At 42.2% G+C, this 26632-nt stretch overlaps 1 protein-coding gene across 2 annotated transcripts in view; it reads right to left on the reverse strand.

The window, feature by feature from the left end:
* RAB3B (RAB3B, member RAS oncogene family) overlaps positions 1 to 26632 on the reverse strand; it is a 166950-nt gene that overhangs the window by 6445 nt on the left and 133873 nt on the right. For both annotated transcript variants that reach the window (XM_089684480.1, XM_089684481.1), the window contains exons 3-4: positions 22573 to 22691; positions 1755 to 1879 (exon numbers count right to left, since the gene is read on the reverse strand). In XM_089684480.1, coding sequence (XP_089540606.1) covers positions 1755 to 1879; positions 22573 to 22691 — 244 coding nt within the window. The remainder of the gene's footprint in view (positions 1 to 1754; positions 1880 to 22572; positions 22692 to 26632) is intronic.

A 26632-nucleotide genomic window follows, 5' to 3' on the forward strand; every position in this document is an offset into this window, starting at 1 on the left:
ATATGCAGATGACAGACTTATTTCCTGCTTCACAAATGCAGCTTTATGTCATTTCTCTGGCTCTAGCTTCCTTTTTAGCCAGATGATCAAGCATTGTCACCTCAGTCCTATGAGCAGAGATGCTAAAATAGAAAGTAGCCTCACTGACTTATAGAGGATAGTATCAGAAAACTGACTGGGACCAGTAGGCCCTAAAACATAGCGGATGCTGAATAAGCATTTTCTGTAAATGGGGATGATCAGCAAAATTCAGTTTGCGTAAAACTACCAACTTTACCTTGGGCAAAATTATGTCAACATTTGCCTCCAATTTACCCAAATTCATTCTACTGCAATCTCCTGAGTGAAAACTCTCAATTTGTATAGGAATCAACTTGTGTCTAATTCCACCCCAAACAAGTCATTGTTCTTCCCTATTTGTAAGCAATTTTCCATTCTGACATCATCTTCTGCTGTAATTGCCATCATCTTTATTATTTATTTATTTATTTCAGGTACTTATATAGCGCTGTCAATTTACGCAACGCTTTACATACATATTGTACATTCACATCAGTCCCTAACCCTCAAGGGGCGTACAATCTAAGGTCCCTAACTCACGTTCATACATACACATACTAGGGACAATTTAGACAGGAGCCAATTCATCTTTCAATGTCATCAGCTACTATCACCATTGTAAGCTGGGAAAAATGGTTATTTTTGAGCTTGCACATTAGTAATAACTAGCAGTACACTCACCGTCCACTTTATTAGGCACACCTTTTTAATTGCTTGGTAACAAACTGCTAATCAGCCAATCACGTGGCAACAGGTCAATGCATTTAGGCATGTAGACGTGGTAAAGTTGGCTTATTGAAGTTCAAACAGAGCATCAGAATGTGGAAGAAAAGGGATTTAAGTGACTTTGAATGTGGCATGGTTGTTGGTGCCAGACAGGCTGGTCTGAGTATTTAAAAAAACTGCTGATCTACTGGGAATTTCACACACAACCATCTCTAGGGTTTACAAAGAATGGTCCGAAAAGGAGAAAATATCCAGTGAGTGACAGTTGTGTGATATGATATGAGATGATAGAAAAGCAACAGTAACTCAAATAACCACTCGTTACAACCAAGTTATGCAGAATACCTTCTCTGAACGCAAAACACGTTGAACCTTGAAGCAGATGGGCTACAGCAGCAGAAGATCACACCAGGTACTACTTCTGTCAGCTAAGAACAGGAAACAGAGGCTACAGTTCACACATGCTCACCAAAATTGGACAATAGAAGATTGGAAAAACGTTGCCTGGTCTAATGAATCTTGATTTCCCTAGAGATGGCTGTGTATGAAAATCCCAGTAGATAGGCAGTTTTTGAAATTCTCAGACCAGCCCATTTGGCACCAACAACCATGCCACATTCAAAGTCACGTAAGTCCCTTTTCTTCCCCATTCTGATGCTTGATTTGAACTTCAGCAAGTCGTCTTCACCACGTCTAGATGCCTAAATGCATAGAGTTGCTGCCAGGTGATTGGCTGATTAGCAATTTGTGTTACCAAGCAATTGAACAGGTGTACCTAATAAAGTGGCCAGTGAGTGTATATCCATGGGCATGCTAAATTTTGCAAAAATTGCCATATAAATTTAAAACTGCTCTCACTGGGTAGAACATAAAAAGGAAAATCTACACAAGAGACAGTAAATATACTTAGCAAAGACTCCAGTAATTTGTCTGAAATCCAGCAGAGGGAACTGCAGCACAACACATACCAAGCTGATCAGCTAGGTGCTTTCCTTTCTCTGTAGGTATCACTCTCTCATCCTCCATGTCACACTTATTTCCAACCAATATGACCTGTGCATTGTCCCAGGAATAGGTTTTGATCTGTGTAGCCCTAAAAAAAAGAAGACAAAGTAATATAAAAAAATCAATGATTACATTTCTGTATACATTTCCTATACAATGCCTGTAGAAAGAGATGACAGCTGTCAATTTTCTAGTGAGTCTTAACACAGCTGCCAAAAGGCATCCCTCCACCAGAAAGGTGGGTTGGTGACATGAAAGACCTTTCCTGCAGGTAGTGGTTTCATACATGGAAAAACTCCCAATTACATTTATTTGGCAGTGTTTAGAAAATGAACAACTTCAATAGATTTGATAGATACACTTATACATAGACATTTTCATTGTGCTTGTTGCACTTATCCTGTTCAAAATTTTAGCTTAGGATCTGTCCAAATATATCAGATTTTTGCATAATAAAAACCACTAACATTCCAGTTAACCACTTCAAGTCCGGGCACTTTTAAGCATGAGCTTTGGGCGAGCTTATTCACCTCCAAAAGGTGTAAAGGTGTAGATTTTCCAGTCCCCCCCAGCATTACTATATCTTGATATTCACAGTGTTTGACCCACAAATTAAATTTACCCATTGAAATGACTTTGAGTGATACCCTAGCTGACCATAGTACGAGTTCGACTGCCACTGTTCCCTTGCAGATAAGTTGGTGCTGTAGTGGGCCTTCTGCTGTTGCCGCAGTCTGAGCAGCACTGAGGGTCCAAATCTTGACGCTCCATGCACACTAGCGTTTTTTTTAAGCTCCTAAAAGTTATTAGCATTTTTTTTCTGCTCCTAGAAGCTAAAGTGTTATCCATGTGTCCATGCGTTATCCCATGTGCCCATGTGTTATCCCATTTATCCATGTGCCCATGCGTTATCCCATTTATCCATGTGCCCATGCGTTATCCCATTTATCCATGTGCCCATGCGTTATCCCATTTATCCATGTGCCCATGCGTTATCCCATTTATCCATGTGCCCATGCGTTATCCCATTTATCCATGTGTCCATGCGTTATCCATGTGTCCATGCGTTATCCCATGCGTTATCCCATGTGTCCATGCGTTATCCCATGCGTTATCCCATGTGTCCACGCGTTATCCATGTGTCCACGCGTTATCCATGTGTCCACGCGTTATCCCATGCGTTATCCCATGTGTCCATGTGTTATCCATGTGTCATCCATGTGTCCACGCGTTATCCATGTGTCCACGAGTCATCCATGTGTCCACGCGTCATCCATGTGTCCACGCGTCATCCATGTGTCCACGCGTTATCCTATGTGTCCACGTGTTATCCCATGTGTCCACGTGTTATCCATGTGTCCACGCGTTATCCCATGTGTCCACGCGTTATCCCATGTGTCCACGTGTTATCCTATGTGTCCATGCATGCTGCTTTAGGCTAGTAGCATTTTTTGAGCTACAGCATCTAGTAGCAGAAAAATATTGTTTTTGTAGAGTTTTTTTGGAGCGTTTTTCCAGCAGAAAAAAACCGCTAAACGCTGCTAAATGCTACAAAATTCTCCTAACAGGTTTTTTCTTTTATTTTTTTTTCCTCTACATGTACTGTAAAAATGCTACTAAAACACATGATTACGGTAGCGGTTTTTATCCAGCATTTTCTCAGCTTAAAAAAAACGCTGGTGTGCATGGAACCTTAATCTCTGTGCTGACACAATGACTACAGCCATTTTAATAATTTTGCAAATCTATTTTTAATAACCAATCCCAATAATAATTTTTTTTCAGTAAAAAAGGATAAAATCTCTTATCAAGATCTTTTTTTCCAAAACATGACTGAAACCAGTAACAAAATGAACAAATCACACGCCTTATTCAGCCTCAAAATTGCACAGTTTTCCCATCTTTGTTCATTTGTGAGGAGCACTGCCAATCAATTACAACCCTCTTTAACATGACCAGACATAAGGCATCTTTACAGTTTAAAGGTATAACTAGAGCCAAGAATTTTATTCTACATTTTAATTTTTTGGAGAACCCTTAAGAGTAGCTTTGGGAAAGGTCACAGCAATGAATGGCTTGGAAGTGCAGGAAGATTGGTTGCCAAGTCAGGATCTATTTTGGTGACATTTACAAAATGTGACTCTTCCTAGAACATTTAAAATTGATGGGCTTTTTTGCAATTTGGATATCACAGAATGAGTTCAAAGCAAGAAAATACACAGAGACTTTTTTGCTTTTTCTAGAAAAAGTGTTCCTCGTACCATAATCTCCAATTTGTTTTACAAAGATTTTATTGTAACAAGGTGTGCAGTATGGATACAGATGCACTGCGATGTATTCAAGCGTAGGACAAAATATACAATGGCAGAACAATGCCGTGGTACATTTGTCAATAAAAAGTAGAACATTAAAGTCGTTGCAAATGCTCACATGTGCCCACTGAAGTGACTGGCTTCAGGTGATACAAAAAGATTAAATCTTCCTACATAAGTTGTACCTGTTTATATGCAGCCCTCTCTCCTCTACATCCATTTAAAGTGTACAATTTACACAGCATTCCTTAGCTCCAGAAGAGGGGGCGGGGATCTGATCACACACAGTACAGTACACAGCAGGCATCTGAGAGTAATCTGAGACTGGAGTGGAGGGTGCCAGTTGACACCCCCCTCCCCAACACTCTCATACAGAAACATGCACAGTTGAGGCTGTTATTCACCTGTTGTGTGCTGGGGGGGGTTAGGAGGACATCTCCCGAGGAGCATGAGCATGGCTCCGTGAGCAATGTGAGCTCCAGGGGCCTGGCAAACAGAGAGTAGCTCTGCAGCCCTTCAGCCAGCCCTATCCTGCCACTCCGTATCCCTAAAGTTTCTACATACCACGAGGCTGGGCAGGAGTGGAGAGGAGAGCCGTGGCAGCATTGGGTCTGGGTGGAGGTCCGGTCCAGTGCCCCTGGGAGAGGTGGCGGAGCGGTGAGGATAGACAGTCTCCGGAAGCAGGAGGTGGCGACAGCAGAGGAGATGGGGATGGTGAGAGCATCCCTGTGACATCCATGTGACTGCCCATGTGACTAACCAGGTGACAGCCCATGTGATAAAAGGTGGCAATTTTGAAAAAGTGACAGGCAATTTCAAAACCTCAGAAGAGTGATGTGGCTTTACAGCTGAGGAAGAGAGAGAAAATTAAAAATGATTTATTAAAGACCTGGTGTAAGGGACCACCAGGCAGTTCCACTAGCACTCCACTGGCCAGACGTCCCCAGCGCACGGTATCTAAGCCCCAGGGTACGTGTTCACCAGAGCCCCTGATGGTGGGGATGGACTTGAAGTACCGCGAGACCAGGTTGTGGCTACTGAGCACGCCTGTCAGTGGTAGTGGTATTCGCCAGGGGCTCCTGCAGGGAAGAGCCTGATGTGAGGAGGTCGGGTGATCCCGTCGGGATGGATGGATGGCTGAGCAAGTGCAGGGTCAAACGGGCCGGGTCGGTAACAGTGGGGACGGAGCAGTACAAGGCAGCGGGCAGAGAGTAGTCGGGTCACACGCCAGGTCAGCAACGGAAGGTCAGATCCAAACGGGGGCATACAGGAGAGAGGTCAGGCAAAGCAAGGGTCTGGGCAGGAGAAGGCAACAAGGTCAGGTACAATCCGGGTCAGTAACTTACTTAGAACAGGTTCGCAGATACAGGATACAAGGAAAGACCAGAAGGCACTGAATGACAGCTCAGGGCCATTTAAATATCCCGCCCTGCGCTGGCATTGGTGCCACGCGCGCGGCCCCTACTGCGCATGCGCGAACTCCCTCGCTGCGGACGGCCAGGTCTCAGTGCCCGCATTCTGACACAGGGCGGTGAACTGCGCCTGCGCCGAGCCCATCGCGGCGGGGATTCCTGACACCTGGCTAGCAGCCTTGGGAGACCTTGAGACCCCCCAGAAGTTTAAAGAAACAGAAACTCTTTAATAATTTCTTTAACCTATCTAATCCCATCAGGAGTCAAGCTCGGCGGTAACAGTGGGAACGGTGTACGCCTATGAAGACGAGATCAAGATTTATCAATATGAAAGGGGTTGGTGAGTTGCTGTGAGCAACGGCAGGACTTTCTCTACTGTGATTGAATTCGGGGGGCTCTCAGTGATTCTGAGTGGCAGTGGAATTAGATAGATCACTCCTGCTCACAAAGTATTTTTTAGTATTTTTTAAGTCTCTCAGGGGGATGGATAATACAGCAGCCGTGTATTACAACAAATTCAGTGGCAAAGCATAAGAGATGAGGAGCAAATCCGTTAAAGGGGGGGGAGCAAACCCCCCCCCAGCAGGTGCGAATACTAGCATAATAAAGAAATATCTACCCCTCCAGGAGAAAAGCCCAGAGAAATTAACCCCTAAGAAACAACAGGAGAGGAATAGGAAAGGGGTGGGAGACTACATAAGAATGTCACTGGGAACACAAGACGCGCACCAGTCTTACGACACGACAAATGCAGATAGCACAATGGATCAAAGTGTGATGGACTAACAAGGAGCTACATCAAAAATTTTCACATAAGCAGATATGGCAGATATGTTTGCAAAATTGGAGGTACAGTTGCAAGAAAAAGTATGTGAACCCCTTGGGATTACGTGGAGTTTTGCATGAATTGGGCATAAAATGTGCTCTGAACGTCATCTAAGTCACAACAATAGAAGAACACAGTCTGCTGAACATAATACAACACAAACATTAGATGTTGCCATGGTTTAATTGCACATAACATGTAAACATTCACAGTGCAGGGAGGAAAAAGTATGTGAACCTTTGGACTTAATAACTGGTTGACCCTCCTTTGACAGCAATAACCTCAACCAAACGTTTCCTGTAGTTGCAGATCAGACCTGCACAATGATCTGGAGTCATTTTGGACCACTCCTCTTCACAAAAGTGTTTCAGTGTAGCACTATTCTTGGGATTAGAGATGAGCGAATCGAACCAGGCGAACCGGAATTCGATACGAATTTCAGGAAAAATTCGATTCGCGTCGAATCCGAATATTTGCCTACTTCGGGTGCGCGAATCGGATTTTTCCCGATCAGCCATCAAAAGTGTCCCTGCAGAGAGCTCCGCTATTTCTGACATTTCTCTGACAGTTCCTTCACATGTACAGCGGTTGAAACATTGTATCTATTAGTTTCCATTTAGGATACAGATGTTTCAACCGCTGTACATGTGAAGAAGCTGTCAGAGAACTGTCAGAAATAGAGGAACTCTGCACATACACTTTTTGCCGGTTTGGAATTCTTATTTTCATCCTACTTCTTCTTCTTCTTCATCCTCATCCTCAGAAGAAGAAGAAGAGGATGAGGAAGAAGAAGAAGAAGAAGTAGGATGAAAATAAGAAGAATTCCAAGCCGGCAAAAAGTGTATCTGCAGAGCTCCTCTATTCTGCAGATACACTTAGAGGAGCTCTGCAGATACACTTAGAGGAGCTCTGCAGATACACTTTTTGCCGGCTTGGAATTAATCTTATTTTCATCCTACTTCTTCTTCTTCTTCATCCTCATCCTCAGAAGAAGAGGATGAGGATGAAGAAGAAGAAGTATGATGAAAATAAGAATAATTCCAAGCCGGCAAAAAGTGTATCTGCAGAGCTCCTCTAAGTGTATCTGCAGAGCTCCTCTAAGTGTATCTGCAGAATAGAGGAGCTCTGCAGATACACTTTTTGCCGGCTTGGAATTATTCTTATTTTCATCCTACTTCTTCTTCTTCCTCTTCATCCTCATCCTCTTCTTCTGAAGATGAGGATGAAGAAGAAGAAGAAGTAGGATGAAAATAAGAATAATTCCAAGCCGGCAAAAAGTGTATCTGCAGAGCTCCTCTATTCTGCAGATACACTTAGAGGAGCTCTGCAGATACACTTAGAGGAGCTCTGCAGATACACTTTTTGCCGGCTTGGAATTAATCTTATTTTCATCCTACTTCTTCTTCATCCTCATCCTCAGAAGAAGAAGAAGAGGATGAGGATGAAGAAGAAGAAGAAGTAGGATGAAAATAAGAATAATTCCAAGCCGGCAAAAAGTGTATCTGCAGAGCTCCTCTATTCTGCAGATACACTTAGAGGAGCTCTGCAGATACACTTAGAGGAGCTCTGCAGATACACTTTTTGCCGGCTTGGAATTAATCTTATTTTCATCCTACTTCTTCTTCTTCTTCATCCTCATCCTCAGAAGAAGAAGAAGAGGATGAGGATGAAGAAGAAGAAGAAGTAGGATGAAAATAAGAATAATTCCAAGCCGGCAAAAAGTGTATCTGCAGAGCTCCTCTATTCTGCAGATACACTTAGAGGAGCTCTGCAGAAACACTTTTTGCCGGCTTGGAATTAATCTTATTTTCATCCTACTTCTTCTTCTTCTTCTTCATCCTCATTTATGGAAACAAATAGATACAAATGTTTCAACCGCTGTATGGAGTGAATGTCCCAGAACTGTCAGAAATAGCCTATTTCTGACAGTTCTGGGACATTCACTCCATACAGCGGTTGAAACCGCTGTATGGAGTGAATGTCACAGAACTGTCAGAAATAGACAGAAACTGTCACAGAACTGTCCTTCTTCTCATCCTTCTCCTTCTTCTCATCCTTCTTCTCATCCTTCTCCTTCTTCTCATCCTTCTCCTTCTTCTCATCCTTCTCATCCTTCTTCTTCTCATCCTTCTCCTTCTTCTCATCCTTCTCCTTCTTCTCATCCTTCTCCTTCTCATCCTTCTCCTTCTTCTTCTCCTTCTTCTCATCCTTCTTCTTCTCATCCTTCTCCTTCTTCTCATCCTTCTCCTCCTTCTTCTCATCCTTCTCCTTCTCCTTCTTCTCATCCTTCTCCTTCTTCTCATCCTTCTTCTCATCCTTCTCCTTCTTCTCATCCTTCTCCTTCTCCTTCTTCTCATCCTTCTCCTTCTCCTTCTTCTCATCCTTCTCCTTCTTCTCATCCTTCTTCTCATCCTTCTCCTTCTTCTCATCCTTCTCCTTCTTCTCATCCTTCTCCTTCTTCTCATCCTTCTCCTTCTCCATCTTCTCATCCTTCTCCTTCTTCTCATCCTTCTCCTTCTTCTCATCCTTCTCCTTCTTCTCATCCTTCTCATTCTTCTCATCCTTCTCCATCTTCTCATCCTTCTCCTTCTTCTCATCCTTCTCCTTCTTCTCATCCTTCTCCTTCTTCTCATCCTTCTCCTTCTCCTTCTCATCCTTCTCCTTCTTCTCATCCTTCTCCTTCTTCTCATCCTTCTCCTTCTCCTTCTTCTCATCCTTCTCCTTATTTTTCTCCTTCTTCTCATCCTTCTCCTTCTTCTCATCCTTCTCCTTCTCCTTCCTCATCTCCAAGGGCATTTAAATTAAAGGTACAGTGTTCTGCACTAATTTAAAGGCTCTCTGAAGCCTAGAAACCCTTTTTATAAGTTAACTTCGTAGCGAATTAATTCGCATCGAATCGAATTTCTTCCTGAAATTCGGCGAATCAGCCGAATCGAATTTTTGAATAATTCGCTCATCTCTACTTGGGCTGTCTGGTGTGAATCGCTCTCTTAAGGTCATGCCACAGCATTTCAATCGGGTTGAGGTCAGGACTCTGACTGGGCCACTCCAGAAGGTGTATTCTGTGCTGTTGCAGCCATTGTTTTGTTGAATTACTTGTATGCTTTGGGTCATTGTCCTGTTGCGTCACCCATCCTCTGCGGAGCTTCAGTTGGCGGACAAATGGTCGTACATTTTCCTGCAAAATGTCTTGATAAACTCTGGAATTCATTTTCCCATCAATGACAACAATCCGTCCAGGCCCTGAGGCAGCAAAGCAGCCCCAAACCACGATGCTCCCTCCGCCATGTTTTACAGTGGGGATGAGGTTTTGATGTTGGTGTGCTGTGCCTTTTTTTCTCCACACATAGTGTTGTGTGTTCTTCCCAAATAACTCAATCTTGGTTTCATCTGTCCACAGTATATTTTGCCAGTAGTGCTGTGGAACATCCAGGTGCTCTTTTGCAAACTTCAAACGTGCTGCAAGATTCTTTTTGGACAGCAATGGCTTCCTCCGTGGTGTCCTCCCATGTACTCCATTCTTGTTTAATGTTTTCCTTATTGTAGATGTGTCAACAAAAATGTTAGCATGTGCCAGAGATTTCTGTAGCTCTTTAGCTGACACTCTGGGATTCTTCTTTACCTCATGCAGCGTTCTGCGCTGTGCTCTTGCAGTCATTTTTACAGGACGACCACGCCTAGGGAGAGTAGCAACAGTGCTAAACTTTCTCCACTCGTAGACAGTCTGTCTTACCGTGGACACATGAACATCAAGGCTTTTGGAGATACTTTTGTAACCCTTTCCAGCTTCATGCAAGTCAACAATTCTTGATCGTAGGTCTTCTGAGAGCGCTTTTCTGCGAGGCATGGTTCACATCAGACAGTGCTTCTTGAAACCAGTAAACCCAAAACAGGTGTGTGTTTTTTAAGGGCAGGACAGCTGTCAGCAACACATCCAATATCATCACACTGATTGGAGTCAAGGTTGGCTCACTACTGACTCCAATTAGCTCTGGGAGAAGTCATTAAGCTAGGGCCTCACATACTTTTTCCTCCCTGCACTGTGAATGTTTACATTTTATGTGCAATTAAACCATGGCAACATCTAATGTTTGTGTAGTATTATGTTCAGCAGACTGTGTTCTTCTATTGTTGTGACTTAGATGACGTTCAGAGCACATTTTATGCCCAATTCATGCAAAACTCCACGTAATCCCAAGGGGTTCACATACTTTTTCTTGCAACTGTATCTATGAAAAATTAACTAGTGGCAATACGTAACAATCTGGGTCGAATATTGACACGAGTGGGAGGAGGTAGAGGGGAAAATGGAGACACAGGAACTTTGGATCATTAAACTTAAGACGCAGATAGAAGAAACGAAAAGAGAACAGAGACAGCTTGCATTTAAATTAGAGGACCAAGAAAATAGAGAAAGAAGAAACAATTTAAAGATCCACGGCTTGCCAGAAGAGTCCCATAGAGAAGAATTGGAAGATAAAATAAAGAGTGCTTAACCCTCTGTTAGATCCCCAACAGAACATCTTAAAATGGAGAGAATTCATAGGATAAGGAACTGACTTGCCTAGAGATGTGATTGTCTGTTTCCACAACTATGAGGACAGAGAAAAAATTTGGAAAAAGCTCACAGAGACCCCTGAAATAAAATTTGGAGATAAAGATACAAATATTTCCTGACATTTCATCTGAAACGTTAGCTAGGAGAAGATCACTGGAACCGTTACTGGAGCAGATGAAGGAGAGAAAGATCCAATATAACTGGGGGTTCCCTGCCTGTCTGATTGGTTGGAGAGACGGGAAATCGGCAAGATTAAGATTCCCAGAAGAATTCAGTGACTTTTATAGAAAATTAGATTTACAAGAAATGGACATTGTTGGGTGGTCAGAAGGGTCTACTGAGTGTTTAGGGCCAGGAAAGGAGAGGTGGCAGAATGTAAATAAAAGAAGGTAATCCGACATGGGGGGAGGGATGGAGAAGGTGAAGGAGGTGAGAGGTATGACTTTAATGAGTGGTGAGTTTTGTTTTTTTTTCTCTCTTCTCGCCTGCCCCTCCTCCACCTCTCCTCTTCCATGTCGAGGCTGTGGGCCCATACAGGGAGAATTAGGGAGGTTAGAAGTGCAGCAGGAACTAAGTAATGTTGATAAGATAAGGGCGGCCTGGAAGCTTAATGCGCTGCCAAAACTGTAGATCCCCTATGTGGCAAGAGGGGGGGCGGAGTGGGCGTGCATGTTTAGAGTTCCATTCCAATATGGGAATCGCCTGGGCGAAGGTCCCACGACAGAGTCAAGGGCAAAACTTAGGCCTACGGGTTTGCGTGGGGGGGAGAGGGGGTTCAAGGAGAAGGGTGTTTGGGAAAGGTGGGTAAATGGTTGCTATAGGGAGAGAAGGATGAGCATCCATATCCTAAACTGTATGTATCAGTGTTATCATGAAGGAAAGTCAGCAGATCAACGTAACTACAATAGAAATGAACTTGACTATATTTATGACATATAATGTGAAAGGGCTGAACTCCCCGATAAAAAGACATAAGATACCCAGGGAAATACATCAACACTCTATAGAAGTAGTATTTCTCCAAGAAAAACATTTAACTCGAGATACAAATATCAGATTATATTCAAAATTTCTTCCAGAGTGGTACTATGCTGACTCACCAGTTAAAGGAGCCAAAGGGGTGGCAACTGGGTTCTCAAAAAATTTGAATTTTTCTCTGGAAAGTAGCATCGAAGACCCAGAGGGCCGATTCCTATTTCTAAGGGGAAAGTTACAGGGTCTGGAATTTACATTCGCTAATATACAGTATATTGTCCAAATAAAAATCCAGCAATATTCTTAGAGGGGATGTTAAAGAAACTTTAAATTTAAAAAGGGAAGTCTGGTTGTGGCGGGAGATTTTATTCTGTGTTTAGATCCTCGATTGGATGCATCGTCATGTGCACAGAGAGAAGAGGGTAGGAAGTTGAAATTATTGAAGAGAATATTATATAAACATCAATTGGTGGATACATGGAGAGTGAAACATCCAAGAGAAAGAGACTATACCTTCTTCTCTCATTTACATGGCTTGTATTCGAGACTGGATTATATAGTGATAGAACATAGACAGTTGGAGTCATTGGTTAGTTCCAATACAGAGGTTATGTCTATGTCTGATCTTGCCCGTCACAACGAGATTACGAGTAGGAGGAGGGCAAGATAGAACAACTATGAGGAGATTAAATGAAATGCTCATACAGGATCCCGAAGTAGAAAAAAGGTTACGGTGAGAAATTGAACAATTTTTCGAGTTCAATGAAACTAACGAGGTCTCTGAGGCTATAGTTTGGGAGACACATAACGTATATATCAGGGGAATATTGATTTCAGCAGGAGCAGAGCATAAGAAGGAACAAGGGACAAGAATAAAGAGGGTGATGGAAGAGCTTTATAAGTTGGAACAGGTACATAAGAAAAAAAAGGGAGAAACAGATATATACCAGAAAATAATACTCAAAAGAGATGCGTTAAAAGATCTGATGGAACAAGAGTCGAGGAAGATATTTTACAGGGTTTCAAAAGGAAAGATACCAGTATGGGAATAGACCTGGTAAATATTTAATGAGAAGGTTAAAGAATAAGAAATCCAAAAATCTTATAGAAAAAATTAGAGATGAAAAAGGAGAAATATTACACGCTACTTCTGATATTGCCAATAGGTTCCAAAGATATTATAGTGAACTTTATAATGTGAGCTGTAGTGATCAAAATGGAAGAGGAAAAGAAAAGAATCAGGCAGAAATATTTAAGTGAGGTTGAGCTACCACGATTAGTGCAAGAAAAATTAGATACCCTCGAAAGACCCATTACTCCGGAGGAAATTAATTTAGCTTTAAAGAATACAGGGGGAAGTAAAAGCCCAGGGCCTGATGGATATACAGTAGGATATTATAAAAATTTTAAGATTTTCTTATCCCTAAAATGTGTAGGTATATGAACGCATTGGGGGAGGAGTTGGAAATGAGAGAGGTGCCATTGCAAGCTCATATAACGATTATTCTTAAAGAAGGGAAGGATAGTACGCAGTGCGCCAGTTATAGGCCTATATTTATTAAATGTAGACAGTAAATTATATGCTAAGGTGTTGGCAACAAGACTGAAGGATCTGATGCCAGAATGGGTACATCTAGATGGGGTGGGTTTTGTACCGGGAAGAGAGGGTAGGGATAATAGTTTGAGATCCCTTATACTAGTACAAAGAGCTAAGAGAGAGAAAGTGCCGGCAATACTCCTATCGATTGATGCTTTTGATAGAGTTAATTGGGGGTTTATGTTTGACATACTAGAGACTATAGGAATAGGCCCTAAAATGGATAAAAGGGCTGTATAATAACCCGTCAGCGGCGGTGAAGGTTAACGGATCACTCTCGCGGTTTTTCAGAATGTATAATGGTACTAGGCAGGTATGCCCCCTCTCTCCATTGTTGTTTGTATTGCCTTTGGAACCTGTTCTGGCAAAAGTAAGGAAGTGTGCAGATATAGCAGGAATAAAGATAGGTGAACTGGAACATAAAATAGCCGCATATGCAGATGATATGTTGTTTTACATTGTGAAACCTAAAATAACGCGGCCTAATTTAATGAAAGTATTAAAACAGTACGGTAAGCTAGCAAACCTGAAAATAAACTTGGTAAAATCAGAAGTATTAAGTATCAATATCAGAAGGTCGGAGAAGCTGAGTCTGCAAAAAGAGTTTTCATTTATATGGAGGGAAAAGGAAATAGGATACTTGGGAGTAAAATTGACCCCCACAATAAAGGGTATATATCAGGGAAATTCTATCCCCCTAATAAATGAAATCAAGGAAGAACTAAAGAGACTTTCAAAAGGAGGAGCTTCTTGGATAGGACGTATAAATTTAGTAAAGATGGAGATAATGCCAAAGGTTTTGTATAAGTTCCATACGCTTCCGGTTCACCTCCCAGGATCATTTTTCGGGATGATAAAGAAGATGATTACTAAATTTTATATGGGCAAATAAGAAACCAAGAATCAGTTAGGAAGTCTTGAGTAGAAAAAAAAGGAAAAGGGGGACTGGGCTTACCTAATGTAAGGAATTACTATTTAGCATTAATTTTATCACGAATAGTGGATTGGACATTTAACTCACAAGGGAAAGGATGGGTGAAGATGGAAGGGATTTTAAGTAAGGCACAGTTAGAAAAGATTGTATGGATTCCACATAAATCTCATACATAGGATGTTAATATTAGTTCACTGACAAGGAAAGTCTGGGTGCGACTATCATGGCTCAGCTGAACCTGTGACTGACCTAACAGATATGAAACTGATGTAAATGGTGTCCTTTATGCTAGCAGGTAAAGAGGACTGATCAACCTGGGCAAAGGTACCTGTAGGCACACCTGGGAGGCAAGTTCCAGAATTCACCTGTCCGTTTCGGTGCACACAGGCACCACTACCTTCGGGCCAGATGTAGTCCTGGGCCTGAGGAATGAGACTGGCAAGGGAAATCTCATTCTCTACCTAGACAAGAAGCTACATCTTAATATGTTAGCATATGACACCCCTGAACAGAAGTGTCTTGTGATCAGCTGGGCAACACGGCAGCTGCCGCGATATCCTGGTAGTCACAGCAGACTGGTGCTCACCCCTCACAACTCACTTTGTTGGCACAACAATGCTGCTAGGGAGAACAGCACCCTTCTCAGAAGGAACCTGGTTCTCCAGCAGTGCAGTTGTACCAGATCACACCAAGGTGAACGTCTGGGCATAACGGATCAGCCAAAACGGCAGCAGACATCAGTTGCTTCAGGAGGAAAATTGCAGTTCCCTCTCATGCAACCACCTGAGAGGGGAGGTGTGACAATTGTGCGCATAGAGACATGGACACTGACTGCCATCTTGTTAGGTCGCGGCCATATTGTCTCTCCTGTCCTCCCTCCTCCCTTTTGAATTGAATGTGAGGCTGTGGGTGAACGGAGGTCAAAATGCCACTTATCCTAGATGAGCATAGCTGGATGAGCTCCATGGCTGTAAACCACTAATTAGTCTGGTTCCAGGGGGTCTGCTTGAAAACCACTTTCTTCTGCCCGATCGTAAAACAATAACTCAGTCAGTCATGACCTGTTAGGCCATTAGAGCTAGAGTGTGCCATTAAACGTATATTCCACATGAGTCATTTTTCATACAAATTCATAAACATCAGCAGGAACTGGGCACCTTAATATGAAGTACATATTCGGATAGGTCATTTTAATATGAGTCACATAAAACCTTACATCCCTAGGTTAGCACCTACAAAAGAAAATAAAGCATCCGGAGTGGCAAGATATGCTAAAGTTTGATATCTTTGCATTTGGAATATAATTCTAAATAATAATCTGCCAGTTGCTAGGATGCTACCTGTACCTATTGAAGATTATTGACCTTAGTATGAACTTGTAAGGGATTTGGTCATAACCTTGGTTATCGCCTAACACCTATCCCCGGATGATTGGAAATTTGTTCTCAGGAGACACCCCTTTGAGATGATAGAAAAAGACCGACAGCCTGGAGAAAAATGAGTTCTCCTTTTAACATCGATCAGGAACCACCTAAGACTTGAGAGCCAAAGCAGCCTTTTGTTCAGACGATTGGACTCTGCTCAAACCAAGGACTTTTGCAAGTATTCTGCCTTCTGAACTGCTTTCTTTTATTTCTCTGTTGTTTATTGCTCTTTTTATATCTTTGTTACATCTTTTACTGTAAATATTTTAATTGCACAATTTTGACCTTTTTAGTAATAAATCCTATTTTCTGAAAAGTGTTGAACTGTCTCTAAAGCGTTTAATGCAAACTAAAGAATCCCTGTCTCTGAAGAGTGCTACTGTATGTAATAATCCACTGAATACATCTGTCTGTGGTGACAGTGTGCATTACAGACGCTTATGCTAATATCATAGTGTTACTGCTAAGATTTGTGAGTTTCCTCCTCCTCTGTAAAAAGGTGGTGGTGGCAGTGTGAAGGGTTAATTACGTAATTAACCTGACCCTGTAACAATCGCTCTCAGGCTGCTGGCACATAGATTGTGGTCCCGCGAGCTGGAAAATCTTTGTGCAGGACACAGCTGAGAGTGGCATTGCTACGCAAGTGACAGCGCAGTGTGAGATCGGCTGGTCCTTCGGTCACAAGTTGGTGAGAAGGGCTGGGGTCTGAAGCTGCACACTGTCACAATTTCCCTCCGGGGAAGGTTAATATACAGTATTTGAGAAATGGTAAAAGGATAAGAATGCACGTGTGAAAGATATATTGAATGAAGGGAAAATGCAAATTTTTCAAAATTTAAAGCAGAAAAAAGATTTATTTATCACATTTGATGAGTGGCGGTATTATCAACTAAATCACTTTGTTTCAAGTCTCCCTCAACCATTGAGGACATCGGAGGACATGTATCCATTTGAAAAACTATTAAATGAAAAAACAATCCCAAAACATGTTACTTTTAGGATTTATAAGGTCCTAATGGCTATAGAAGGAACTGATCCTCCGGGGTTCTTGAAAAATTGGGAAAAAGAGATTGGAACAGAATTGAATGTACAGCAATGGAATAAAGTTTTTAAATTAACACATGAGGCGACAAATATGAGCACAGTGGAGTTTAATTATAAATGTTTAAATAGATGGTATATTACACCAAACATTGCTCACAGACAACAAGTAGACACATCACCTTTGTGTTGGAGAGGATGTGGAGAAAGAGGTACAATGGCACATATATGGTGGAGTTGTCCAAAAATACAGGATTACTGGAGAAAAATTCATTATATTCAGGAGATATATGGGATAATTGTACAGAGAGATCCCTGGAGTTGTTTATTCTATAACTTTGAGCCCTCAGTGAAATTATATAAAAACAGGGTACTTTATCATCTAATTAGTGCAGCTAAGAGTCTGATTCCCAAGTTTTGGCAGGTTCCTGAAGTTCCAAAAATTAATGAATGGATAAATAGAGTTGAAAATATTTATAGGATGGAGGAGTTATGTCATACAGAGGAGGATAAAATGGAAAACGTCAGGAAAATTAGGTGTAGTTGGTTGAAATTTAACACCTCTGAAAGATATATGGAACTGGTGGGAATTGGTGGAGAAAAGTAGAAGCCAGGAGGGAGTCTTAATTGTGATTTTGAGGGAGAGCAATGTTGGAGATAAAGAAACAAGTAGATAAATATGAGAAAGGATATAAGTCAGGAAGAGGATGGAGATGGGGAAAAAGGGGATGAGGGGGAGGGGTATTAGGGGGTATAATGGAATGGGTATATGTGAATTATTTTTGTAAATATATTGTTCTTTGTATATTGGACAATCAAATCAAAGTTAAATAAAAAAAAAGGACATCTCCCAGGATTCCCGGATTCCCTGGTGTTGGCATAGACTGTCAGAAATGACTCATGCACATCAGTGGTGTATTTAGGTTTCGTGCTTGCCATAGGCAACACAAAAATTGTCTCTTCCCCCCCATGGAGAAACCCTGACACAGACTAACACCTCCCTCCCCCAAGCAGAGAGCCTGACATTGACCAACACCACCTCAGCCCCCCACACACTGGCAACCCCACCCCGACAAGAGATAAGACACTCACCTTCACAGCTCTGGACATCCCCAAGAACAAGAGCCAGGCTCTTCATACACCATCAAGCAGCCTACAACCCCTCTCAGATCCTACCTGGTCCCTGTGCTGCGTATGTCCCTTCTTCCATCCCTTCTTTTGGAGGGCAGCACTGCCCACGTGAAAAATGCTGCCATAGGCATTTGCCTTGTTTGCCTTGTGGTAAATACACCCCTGATGCAGATAGCAGAGGAATGACTGAGCAGAGCAATTACAACAGGTGATTTGAATCAAGGCAAGTATACACTATAGAAGAATATGTTTTGATATGCTTTGTTCATTTTTAATTTCAGAGGTTTACAATCGCTTTATGAAAAGTGAAGATAAGAAGTTATAACATTTAGCCCTCAGGTCAGATCATCAGTAAATTTAGAAACTGAAGTTTCAGAGAGGACCAAGGAATGTGACCATTTTATTATTTCCAATACACTATATTTTATTTTCTGTGCACTACAGTGCTTCAACTGTGCAACAGAGGTAAATACAGACTTCGTTGGTGCATTTTTCAGGATTCTTTGCTGTAAGAGCTGTGGAATAGTTTTTCTAAGTCAATAGATTGCTTCAGAAAGCCATAAATGTGTTTCTAAATAAGCAAAATATAATTGGCTACTAATATTTGTTTGAAAAAAAAAAACAAAAACACTAGTGTGTTGTTCTAGGGCGGGTGTCGGCAACCCGCGGCTCCAGAGCCGCATGCGGCTCTTTTTCATCTTTGCTGCGGCTCCGGAGCACACTGCCCACCAGGTGGTCGGCAAGCCGCAGATCGCGAGCCACATGCGGCTCTTCTGTGTGCCGGGCGCCCGCTCCCCTCCCTCCTCAAAAATCCGGCCCGCGGAGCGTGGAACATTGGCTGTCAGGATGTAGGTGGGGCAGCCAGGATGTAGGCGGGGCAGAGTGACGAACTCCTCTCTCAGTCCGCCCTGAAGACCAGAACGGCGCGGGAACACAGCGAGAGGAACGCGCGGAGCAAAGGTAAGTGAATTGAGACAATATGGGGGGTGAATTACTATGTGGGGGATGAATTACTGTGTGGGGGATGAATTACTGTGTGGGGGATGAATTACTATGTGGGGGATGAATTACTATGTGGGGGATGAATTACTATGTGGGGGATGAATTACTATGTGGGGGATGAATTACTATGGGGGATGAATTACTATGGGGAATGAATTACTATGTGGGGGATGAATTACTATGGGGGAAGAATTACTATATGGGGGATGAATTACTATATGGGGGATGAATTACTATGGGGGAAGAATTACTATATGGGGGATGAATTACTATATGGGGGATGAATTACTATGGGGGATGAATTACTATATGGGGGATGAATTACTATGGGGGAAGAATTACTATATGGGGGATGAATTACTATATGGGGGATGAATTACTATGGGGGAAGAATTACTATATGGGGGATGAATTACTATGTGGGGGATGAATTACTATGGGGGATGAATTACTATATGGGGGATGAATTACTATATGGGGGATGAATTACTATATGGGGGATGAATTACTATGGGGGATGAATTACTATATGGGGGATGTATTTTCAGTTTTAAAAATGTGGCTGTCAAAATAAATTTCAATCGTGGTTTTGGCGAGATTTGGCTCAGTTGAAAAAAAAGGTTGCCCACCACTGACCTAAGGCTATGATTGTGATTATGAAGATACACTGTGGCCCTGATTAACCCTTTGCTTACTGGGCCCTTAAACCCCCTTCATGACCAGAGTGCTTTTTGCAATATATGCAGTGTCGGATTTGTTATAAATGTTGCAATGGTTTTGCGGCTCCCAGTCTTTTTTTTCCCTTCGGAAACGGGTCCAAGTGGCTCTTTATGTCTTAAAGGTTGCAGACCCCTGTTCTAGGGAGTTAACCAATTGCCTTTAAGGGTTACAAAATATTGTTCCCTTGTTAAAACAACAGTAGGGTTTTTCAATCTTCCACTAAAAGGTTGATATGTGTCTATTTCACCCTGACCAGCTATGTCACATATCCTCATATGCTTTTCAAAATTTAATCCACTCCCTTTCAGCCCAAAGGAGGATCTATGGCTGTGCCTTCACTGCCATCCAGAAGCCAGATTTTCTTCTATCTTCTTGGAAAGCCGTTACATGATAGGTTTTCACTGCAGCTGAGATACTAATGTTACTGGCCCAAGTGTCTTCTCCATAAGTATACATGGGGACCGTACTTCGGCTGGTTACAACAGTAACTCATTCAACATGTTGGAATTGTCAGAGGTGTGTAGAGTCCCCCAGTCAAGGTCATGGACAGCAGTATTGACTAGGAAGGTAATTAAACTCTGTCTCCCACTAAAAATGAAGAGATCCATTTTAAAGCCAACCCACACTCCATTTCAGTTTATAACCAATCTCCAGGTAAATCCATCAGTGGTAGTAGTAAAGAACTCTTAATCCATCACCACCTCTCCTCGAACAATTGAGTACCCTTACTGCTATATTAGAATGTTGGCTGTCAAGCCACATGTCCTTCGGTTTCTCAGACAACAGAATATGATGTAATCATGTCATCCAAGTTTGAACAGGATTGATTGCACAGTGACCAGCTCGAAATAAACCAACCAATTGATTGACAAAGTTCGCCAAGCAGTACAGGAAACTCTCTGTGCCATTGGTGTCTTCTTCCTAGCCAACATTATGACTGCTGTACTGAGATAGATGTGTCACCTGACCATGACTTGGGGGTTAAAATAAAGGCATTAGAATGAGTGTTTTTGCATTGCATATACACAGGCTGTGCAGGAAAAGGGGAAACCACAGAAAGTGGTCAGAATCATTCTCAAAGTACAGCTGCAAAGCAGACATGAATTTAAAAAGTGAATATTTCTTATGTTACATAGAACATCTGAAATTTTAATTGTGCCTAAGCAGTACCCAGAAACATTTTAATTTTGTATTGGATTTCTCCTGAAAAATAGCAATGTACCTCCTGGTATGTGAGGGTGCCTAGGCACTCCTGTGTCTAAAGCCTTATACTGTATCTATATATCTGCAAAGTGAGATCCAAGGCACTGCTGCCTTCGAATTCTAGGTTTAGGATGCAATAGTTGGATCAGAAGTTTGGAGTGTCACACCAAAATGCTGAAATCCAAAAAGTGTTTTTTTTCCAAACACGTAGCGGATACAATCACCAACGTGTTTCGGGGGCAGGGGTGCACACATTGCCCCTTCACCAGGGCTTAATTAGAACAATTACGGAACTCTTCACATGGAGTAACAACTTGAAAGCAGTTGCTGAGCGGTAATGGAGCTAGTAAAGTCTTCAATGGAGACTTGGAGAGAGAACTGAGCGAGTTTGGCGATTTCACTACTGCTTCTCACTCTTCTCATTGCTGAAGACTGATAATTGGAAGACCTCTACCACGGTGGGTGCTTCTACACATAGACAAAATGCCAAACAAGGTATAAGTCAGTAATGAAGAAAGGTCAGCTTCAGAGAGACCACAGGCAATACTGCTGATTAGCATTTTGCCCTCTGCTTGCTATTATTTGGGCACAGCTTCCAAATTTGAGATCCTTTTCAATACATTGACAATGTTAAGATACAAACCTGAATGCAGCCTTTTTTTTAAGTTTCAGGCTCCAAATATGTTAAGTATGACCCTAGCTTCACTACCTATTGAGTCAAAGAACAGACAAAAGATGAGTTTATACCTTAGTGCCAGCATGACTTTCCCAAGCAGGATGGGCCCAGCAGCTCAGTTCACCCTTGTGCCCCTTTCATAGCACTTGCTCTGTGTTTACATTTTTGATTGGAAGGCTGCTGAGTCACTGCTGGGAGGGGGAGCAGAGAGAGCTCACAGATTGCCTCAGCTGACTTCAGTGCTTCTGCTGGAATTTCAATCTGTAATGTACTTAAAAGGAATGCATAGTGGGTGTTCTGCTAAAATTGCTGCATCTACAGGTGTCAACCAATGCTTGTTTAGGCTCATTCAGTGTTCCTTGAGAATAGGTAAATAATTGAATGTCTGTAGCCTGTCCACAGTTAGCTATGTTAGTAGTCTAGCTGGAACTGATACAAAGTTGTAACAGGAGGGCTTCAAAGCTTACCTTTCTTAGATAAATGCTGGTGTCTACAGCACTGGCCTTTGCCCAAGTGACCAAGTGAGGGATCAGCCAATGTAAAATCTGATTATCTCCTTATTAAAAATCACATGACCAAAATGCCTAGGCTTGGAGTCACGTTGTTCAATACTGAGGCGAGCTTAGAACAGCATTTTCCCTGGGAAAAATATCTAATTTATTCTATTACAATGTCTATTCAGGCAAGAATGTTAACATGGCTTTATATCCTAGTTAGAGAATGGTAGTCGGGATCAAGATATCCAGTAATTGTAGATAATATCAGGTTATTTTTATATTTGTATTGGTTGTGAGTATTGTCATACCTGCACTGAAAAATACAAATCAGATCCCCACATATTTCCAATCACACAAATTTCCAATCTCATAATATAGTAGATGTGGTAAGCACCATTGCTGGAAGAAATTGAACTGTACACTTGAGATTCCTGTAGGATTTATCTTGCAGCTCTGCAGTGAAATCTACTTACCAGTCCTGGACAGCATTATAGGACTCCTCATTTGTGATGTCATACATCAGTATAAATCCCATTGCACCTCTGTAATAGGCAGTTGTGATGGTCCTGTATCTCTCCTGACCAGCTGTATCCTAAAAAAAATGATAGTAAGAATTTCAAATCTGTAATGTACTTAAAAAGGAAGGTATAGTGGATGTATATTTTATTTCATTCTTTATAATACCATGGACTTCAAATACATTTTTGAAGTTAGGAAAATATGACGTTTTGCAAATATTACTATTATGTAATCTCCAACCAGAAGGTGGCACTCTCATCTTTCCATATCATAAGGCTCAGTTGTGCCAAAAGAAGCACTGCCTTCATAGAACTCCAATGAGTCATTAGAGCCTGGGCTCATTCCATATCAGACACCTCAGTCTAAGGTCTCTATTAGACAGAGGAAGCTACAAAGCAAGCTGCTCTGTTGCGCTGTTTGCGGTTATTTTTTTATTACCTGTATTGTTTTTGGGACCCAGGTGAAAATAAAGGGGAAAAAATGGTAAAGTCTTTTTTTTTTTTTTAATAAGAGGTCCCTTACATCCTCTTCTGGCAGTCCCCTGCCCGTGCTATCACCTTCTCTCCTTCTGGCCCCTGCATGCATATTCCTGAGTGTTCCCCCACCCCCTGCACAGGAACCTATGGCTCAGCTGCCCTTAGTGTCTCTGGAGACAGTGCTGGAGCGATGATAAGAGCAAGGTAAGTGTCAGAGTCTGGGAGGGTAGGACAGATAGTCATGGAAGGTGTGTGTGTGTGTGTGTGTGGGGGGGGGGGGGGGGGTTGTGGTAGAATACATTAAAGTAAAACACTTTTAGAATGTAACCACTTTAACAAATGAAAGCTAATGTAGCCACCACATGTAAGAATTGGTAACCTTAAATAATACATTGTTTTAGGGTTTAATGTTGCTTTAAAGTAGTTGTAAACCTCAAACATGAATATGAAAAAAGCATATCCTTCTATAGTGTGTGCTTGTCTCAGTCCAGAGCACTAAGTGTCATTTTTGTCTGGTAATTCATTCCTCTGCTTTCAGCATGAGTCACTTTTGACAAGTTTTCCTGACACCAAGAGAAAAATGGTGACAGGGGAGGGAACTCCAGCTGATTGACAGGCTCAGTTTTGTTCCTGTGTGCTATGTTAAGGGGGTGTGTCCTTTCCCTCCAATGAGCTCTCAGAGCTCTCCTCATGGATGTAACTTCAGCTCTCCACCCTCTGCTTTTTTGAGCTGAGAGATCTTGTGTAAATTCTGCACTTTGAATGGATGTAGGGGAAAGACGGCTGTAGATATACAGGTACAACTTATGTCGGAGGATTTGTTTCATTTCTGTGTATTACCTGAGGATAGTCACTTAACAGGGTACATATAAAAGGTTTACAACCACGTTAAACCTTTTCCAGAGTTTTCTTTCTGTTTCAACCTCACTGTTCAACTCATTTCCTGTTCCTGTGACTCCAGGACAAAAAAAATATGGAAAGTGGTTGTCACTGAGACGGACAGGCCCAGATGCCAATAAAACACTGTCAAATGTTCTAACCCTCCATACACATCTAAACTGTAATTTTGTTTGCTTCTCCATAAGAAATATCTCTGATTACTTCCCTGTCCTGACAGGAAATGGAAGGAATTGTCCACAATAAGGACACAGGAAAAAAAGAGCAGAAGCTCTAATCCAGGGCTGCCCAAAATGGTCAAATAATGACTCCCCAAAGGGTCAATAAGACTATCAAAACGGTAGATAAAATATCTATGGGGTCAGAAAATTACTGAAGGGGGTCAATAGATGTTTGATGTTAGGTCAATTGGAGTCAATGACTCTTTTGAGGTCTCTGTAGAGTTCCAAGCCAGTTCTTTATCCTAAAAGTGAAGAAGCTAGTGTTAAGACGGTGTTATCCAAGGATGGATAGTGAGCCACCAGCTAGAGGGACCTTAAAGTGGCTGTAAAGGCTCAAGGTTTTTTACCTTCATGCATTCTAGGCATGAATGGACACACGGAGCAGTGGGTGCCCCCATAGCAAGCTGCTTGCTGTGGGGGTACCCGACAGACAGGAGGAGCCAGGAGAGCCTGTGGGGGACCCAAGAAGAGGAGAATTGGGGCTGCTCTGTGCGAAACCACTGCAGACAGCAGGTAAGTATAACATGTTTGTTATTTTCCAAAAAAAAAAAAAAAGAACCTTTAGAATCGCTTTAAGATGTTTACCAGAGTGCTTTGTGTTGTGTGTCAGCACTCAGAAAGGATGAACCTTTATGTTCACTTCCCGTACTGAGCATATTCCCCTACCTAAAACCCTGTTGGAGAGTCATTGAGTATACACACTTCACACTCTGTTGGAGAGCCAGCAAGTATTTCACTTCAAACTCCACTGGAGAGCCATGGAGTATACCCACTTCAAACTGTGTTGGAGAGCCAGTGACTATGCCCATAGAGATAAGAGTGGCACCAAAGAATTATTTTCTGTGCATTTACTTTACTAAATTCAGAATTATACCAGCTGGTGATACCAAGAGAGTGTCCACTGTATTCACTTGAATATTATATTTCATAGTACTCCTATTTAAAGTAGTAATTATTAAAATAATTTCCTACAGTCAATGTTGGGGTGCTAAATAACAATCTGCAACTTAACTAAGAGGTCAGTAAGCTGAAGAGTTTGGAGGCCTCTGAATTACATTAACGCTTCTCCACTCTATGCAAAACAAAATAAATAGTTTTTTGGCTGGAGTTGGGCTTTAAGCTTTACTTGGGAAACAGCATGCTGCTGTCAGCTGTTATGTATACCAACAACCCATTATATATTGGTAGTTTCACCCACAGTGCACTCTCACACCCACCATCCAAAAATGTTAAACATTTCGGGATGGACATCTTTAATGTTATAGCCTCTTTACATGGTGATTTAAAGAACCACATTAATGAAAATATTCTGTTCTAAAAACGATAAGCAGTTCATGCATTTAAAGATAGAATTCTGAATATACATATTGTGACAGTACGAGTTTCTGTCACTGTGTAAGTGGTCAGCAAAAGGACATAGGGTCTGCACTTTTGCTGAGTACAGGACCAGGGAACATATGTTCTGAATGGAGAACTGCTTTTGCAGCTTTCTCCAGGTTTTGGTAGTCCTGGATGGGGCTCCCTAGTTTGGAGATTCTATAGTGTCTTGGGTGGGACGGAATCTCCAACCCAGTGTCTGGGTTTTGTGGAGGAACAGCAGGGTGTGTGCCCAGGTGCCCACAGTCCTTATAATGCAGGTTTAGGAATACTTCAGGGCTCCACCCAAGAGAGACAGAAGGTCTCCTACAGGAGTCAGAGAGGCTGCAGGTGGACAGTTTTAAGAAAGATCTGCCGTCTGGACTGCCTTTTATCAGGTGATCCTCACCTGAGCTAACCCCCCCATATGGTGGAGGATGCAGGCAACTTCCTTAACAAATGGGAAGATGGAGGATGTGATAAGAGCCTTGCTGCAGACCACAGCAAGCCAGCAGGAAACCAACTGCCAGTCTGCAGAGGCCATTGCAGTGCAGCAGGAGGGAAATAACCAGTTTGCAGAGGCCCAACAAGCAGACCGAGAACTCCTTAAGGAGATGGCCTAACACCTGATGGAATTAAAGAGGGGGTCTGCTGCCAGTGAAACAGAGAATGGTACGTGCCAGCTATTACCTGCAAAAGATGACACTGGCAGATGATGTATAAGCCTACCTCAACCTCAACATTTGGGAAAGTTGCTATATCGGGAAGGATGGCAAAAGGAGCAATAGACGGGACTGCTAGCACCTTTTCTGATTGGTGAACCCCAAAAATCCTAGAATGACCTGGAACCAGAGGTTGCCCAGGATTATGAGAAATTAAAGTTGAAATTCTTGCGCAACTGGGCATCACCATTGCGGTCTGGGCTCAGCGGGTCCAAAGGTGGTCATATAGTTCTGACAAGCCACCTTGCTCCCAGATGTTTGACTTAATACATCTCAACAGGAAGTGCCTCCATCCAGAGACTTTGTCAGCCCCTCAGGTTGTGGAGTGTGTGCTCATGGACC

Source organism: Staurois parvus, unplaced genomic scaffold (assembly GCF_062004578.1).
Source record: "Staurois parvus isolate SC_StPar_1 unplaced genomic scaffold, SC_StPar_1.0 ptg000347l, whole genome shotgun sequence".
Classification (NCBI taxonomy): Eukaryota; Metazoa; Chordata; class Amphibia; order Anura; family Ranidae; genus Staurois; species Staurois parvus.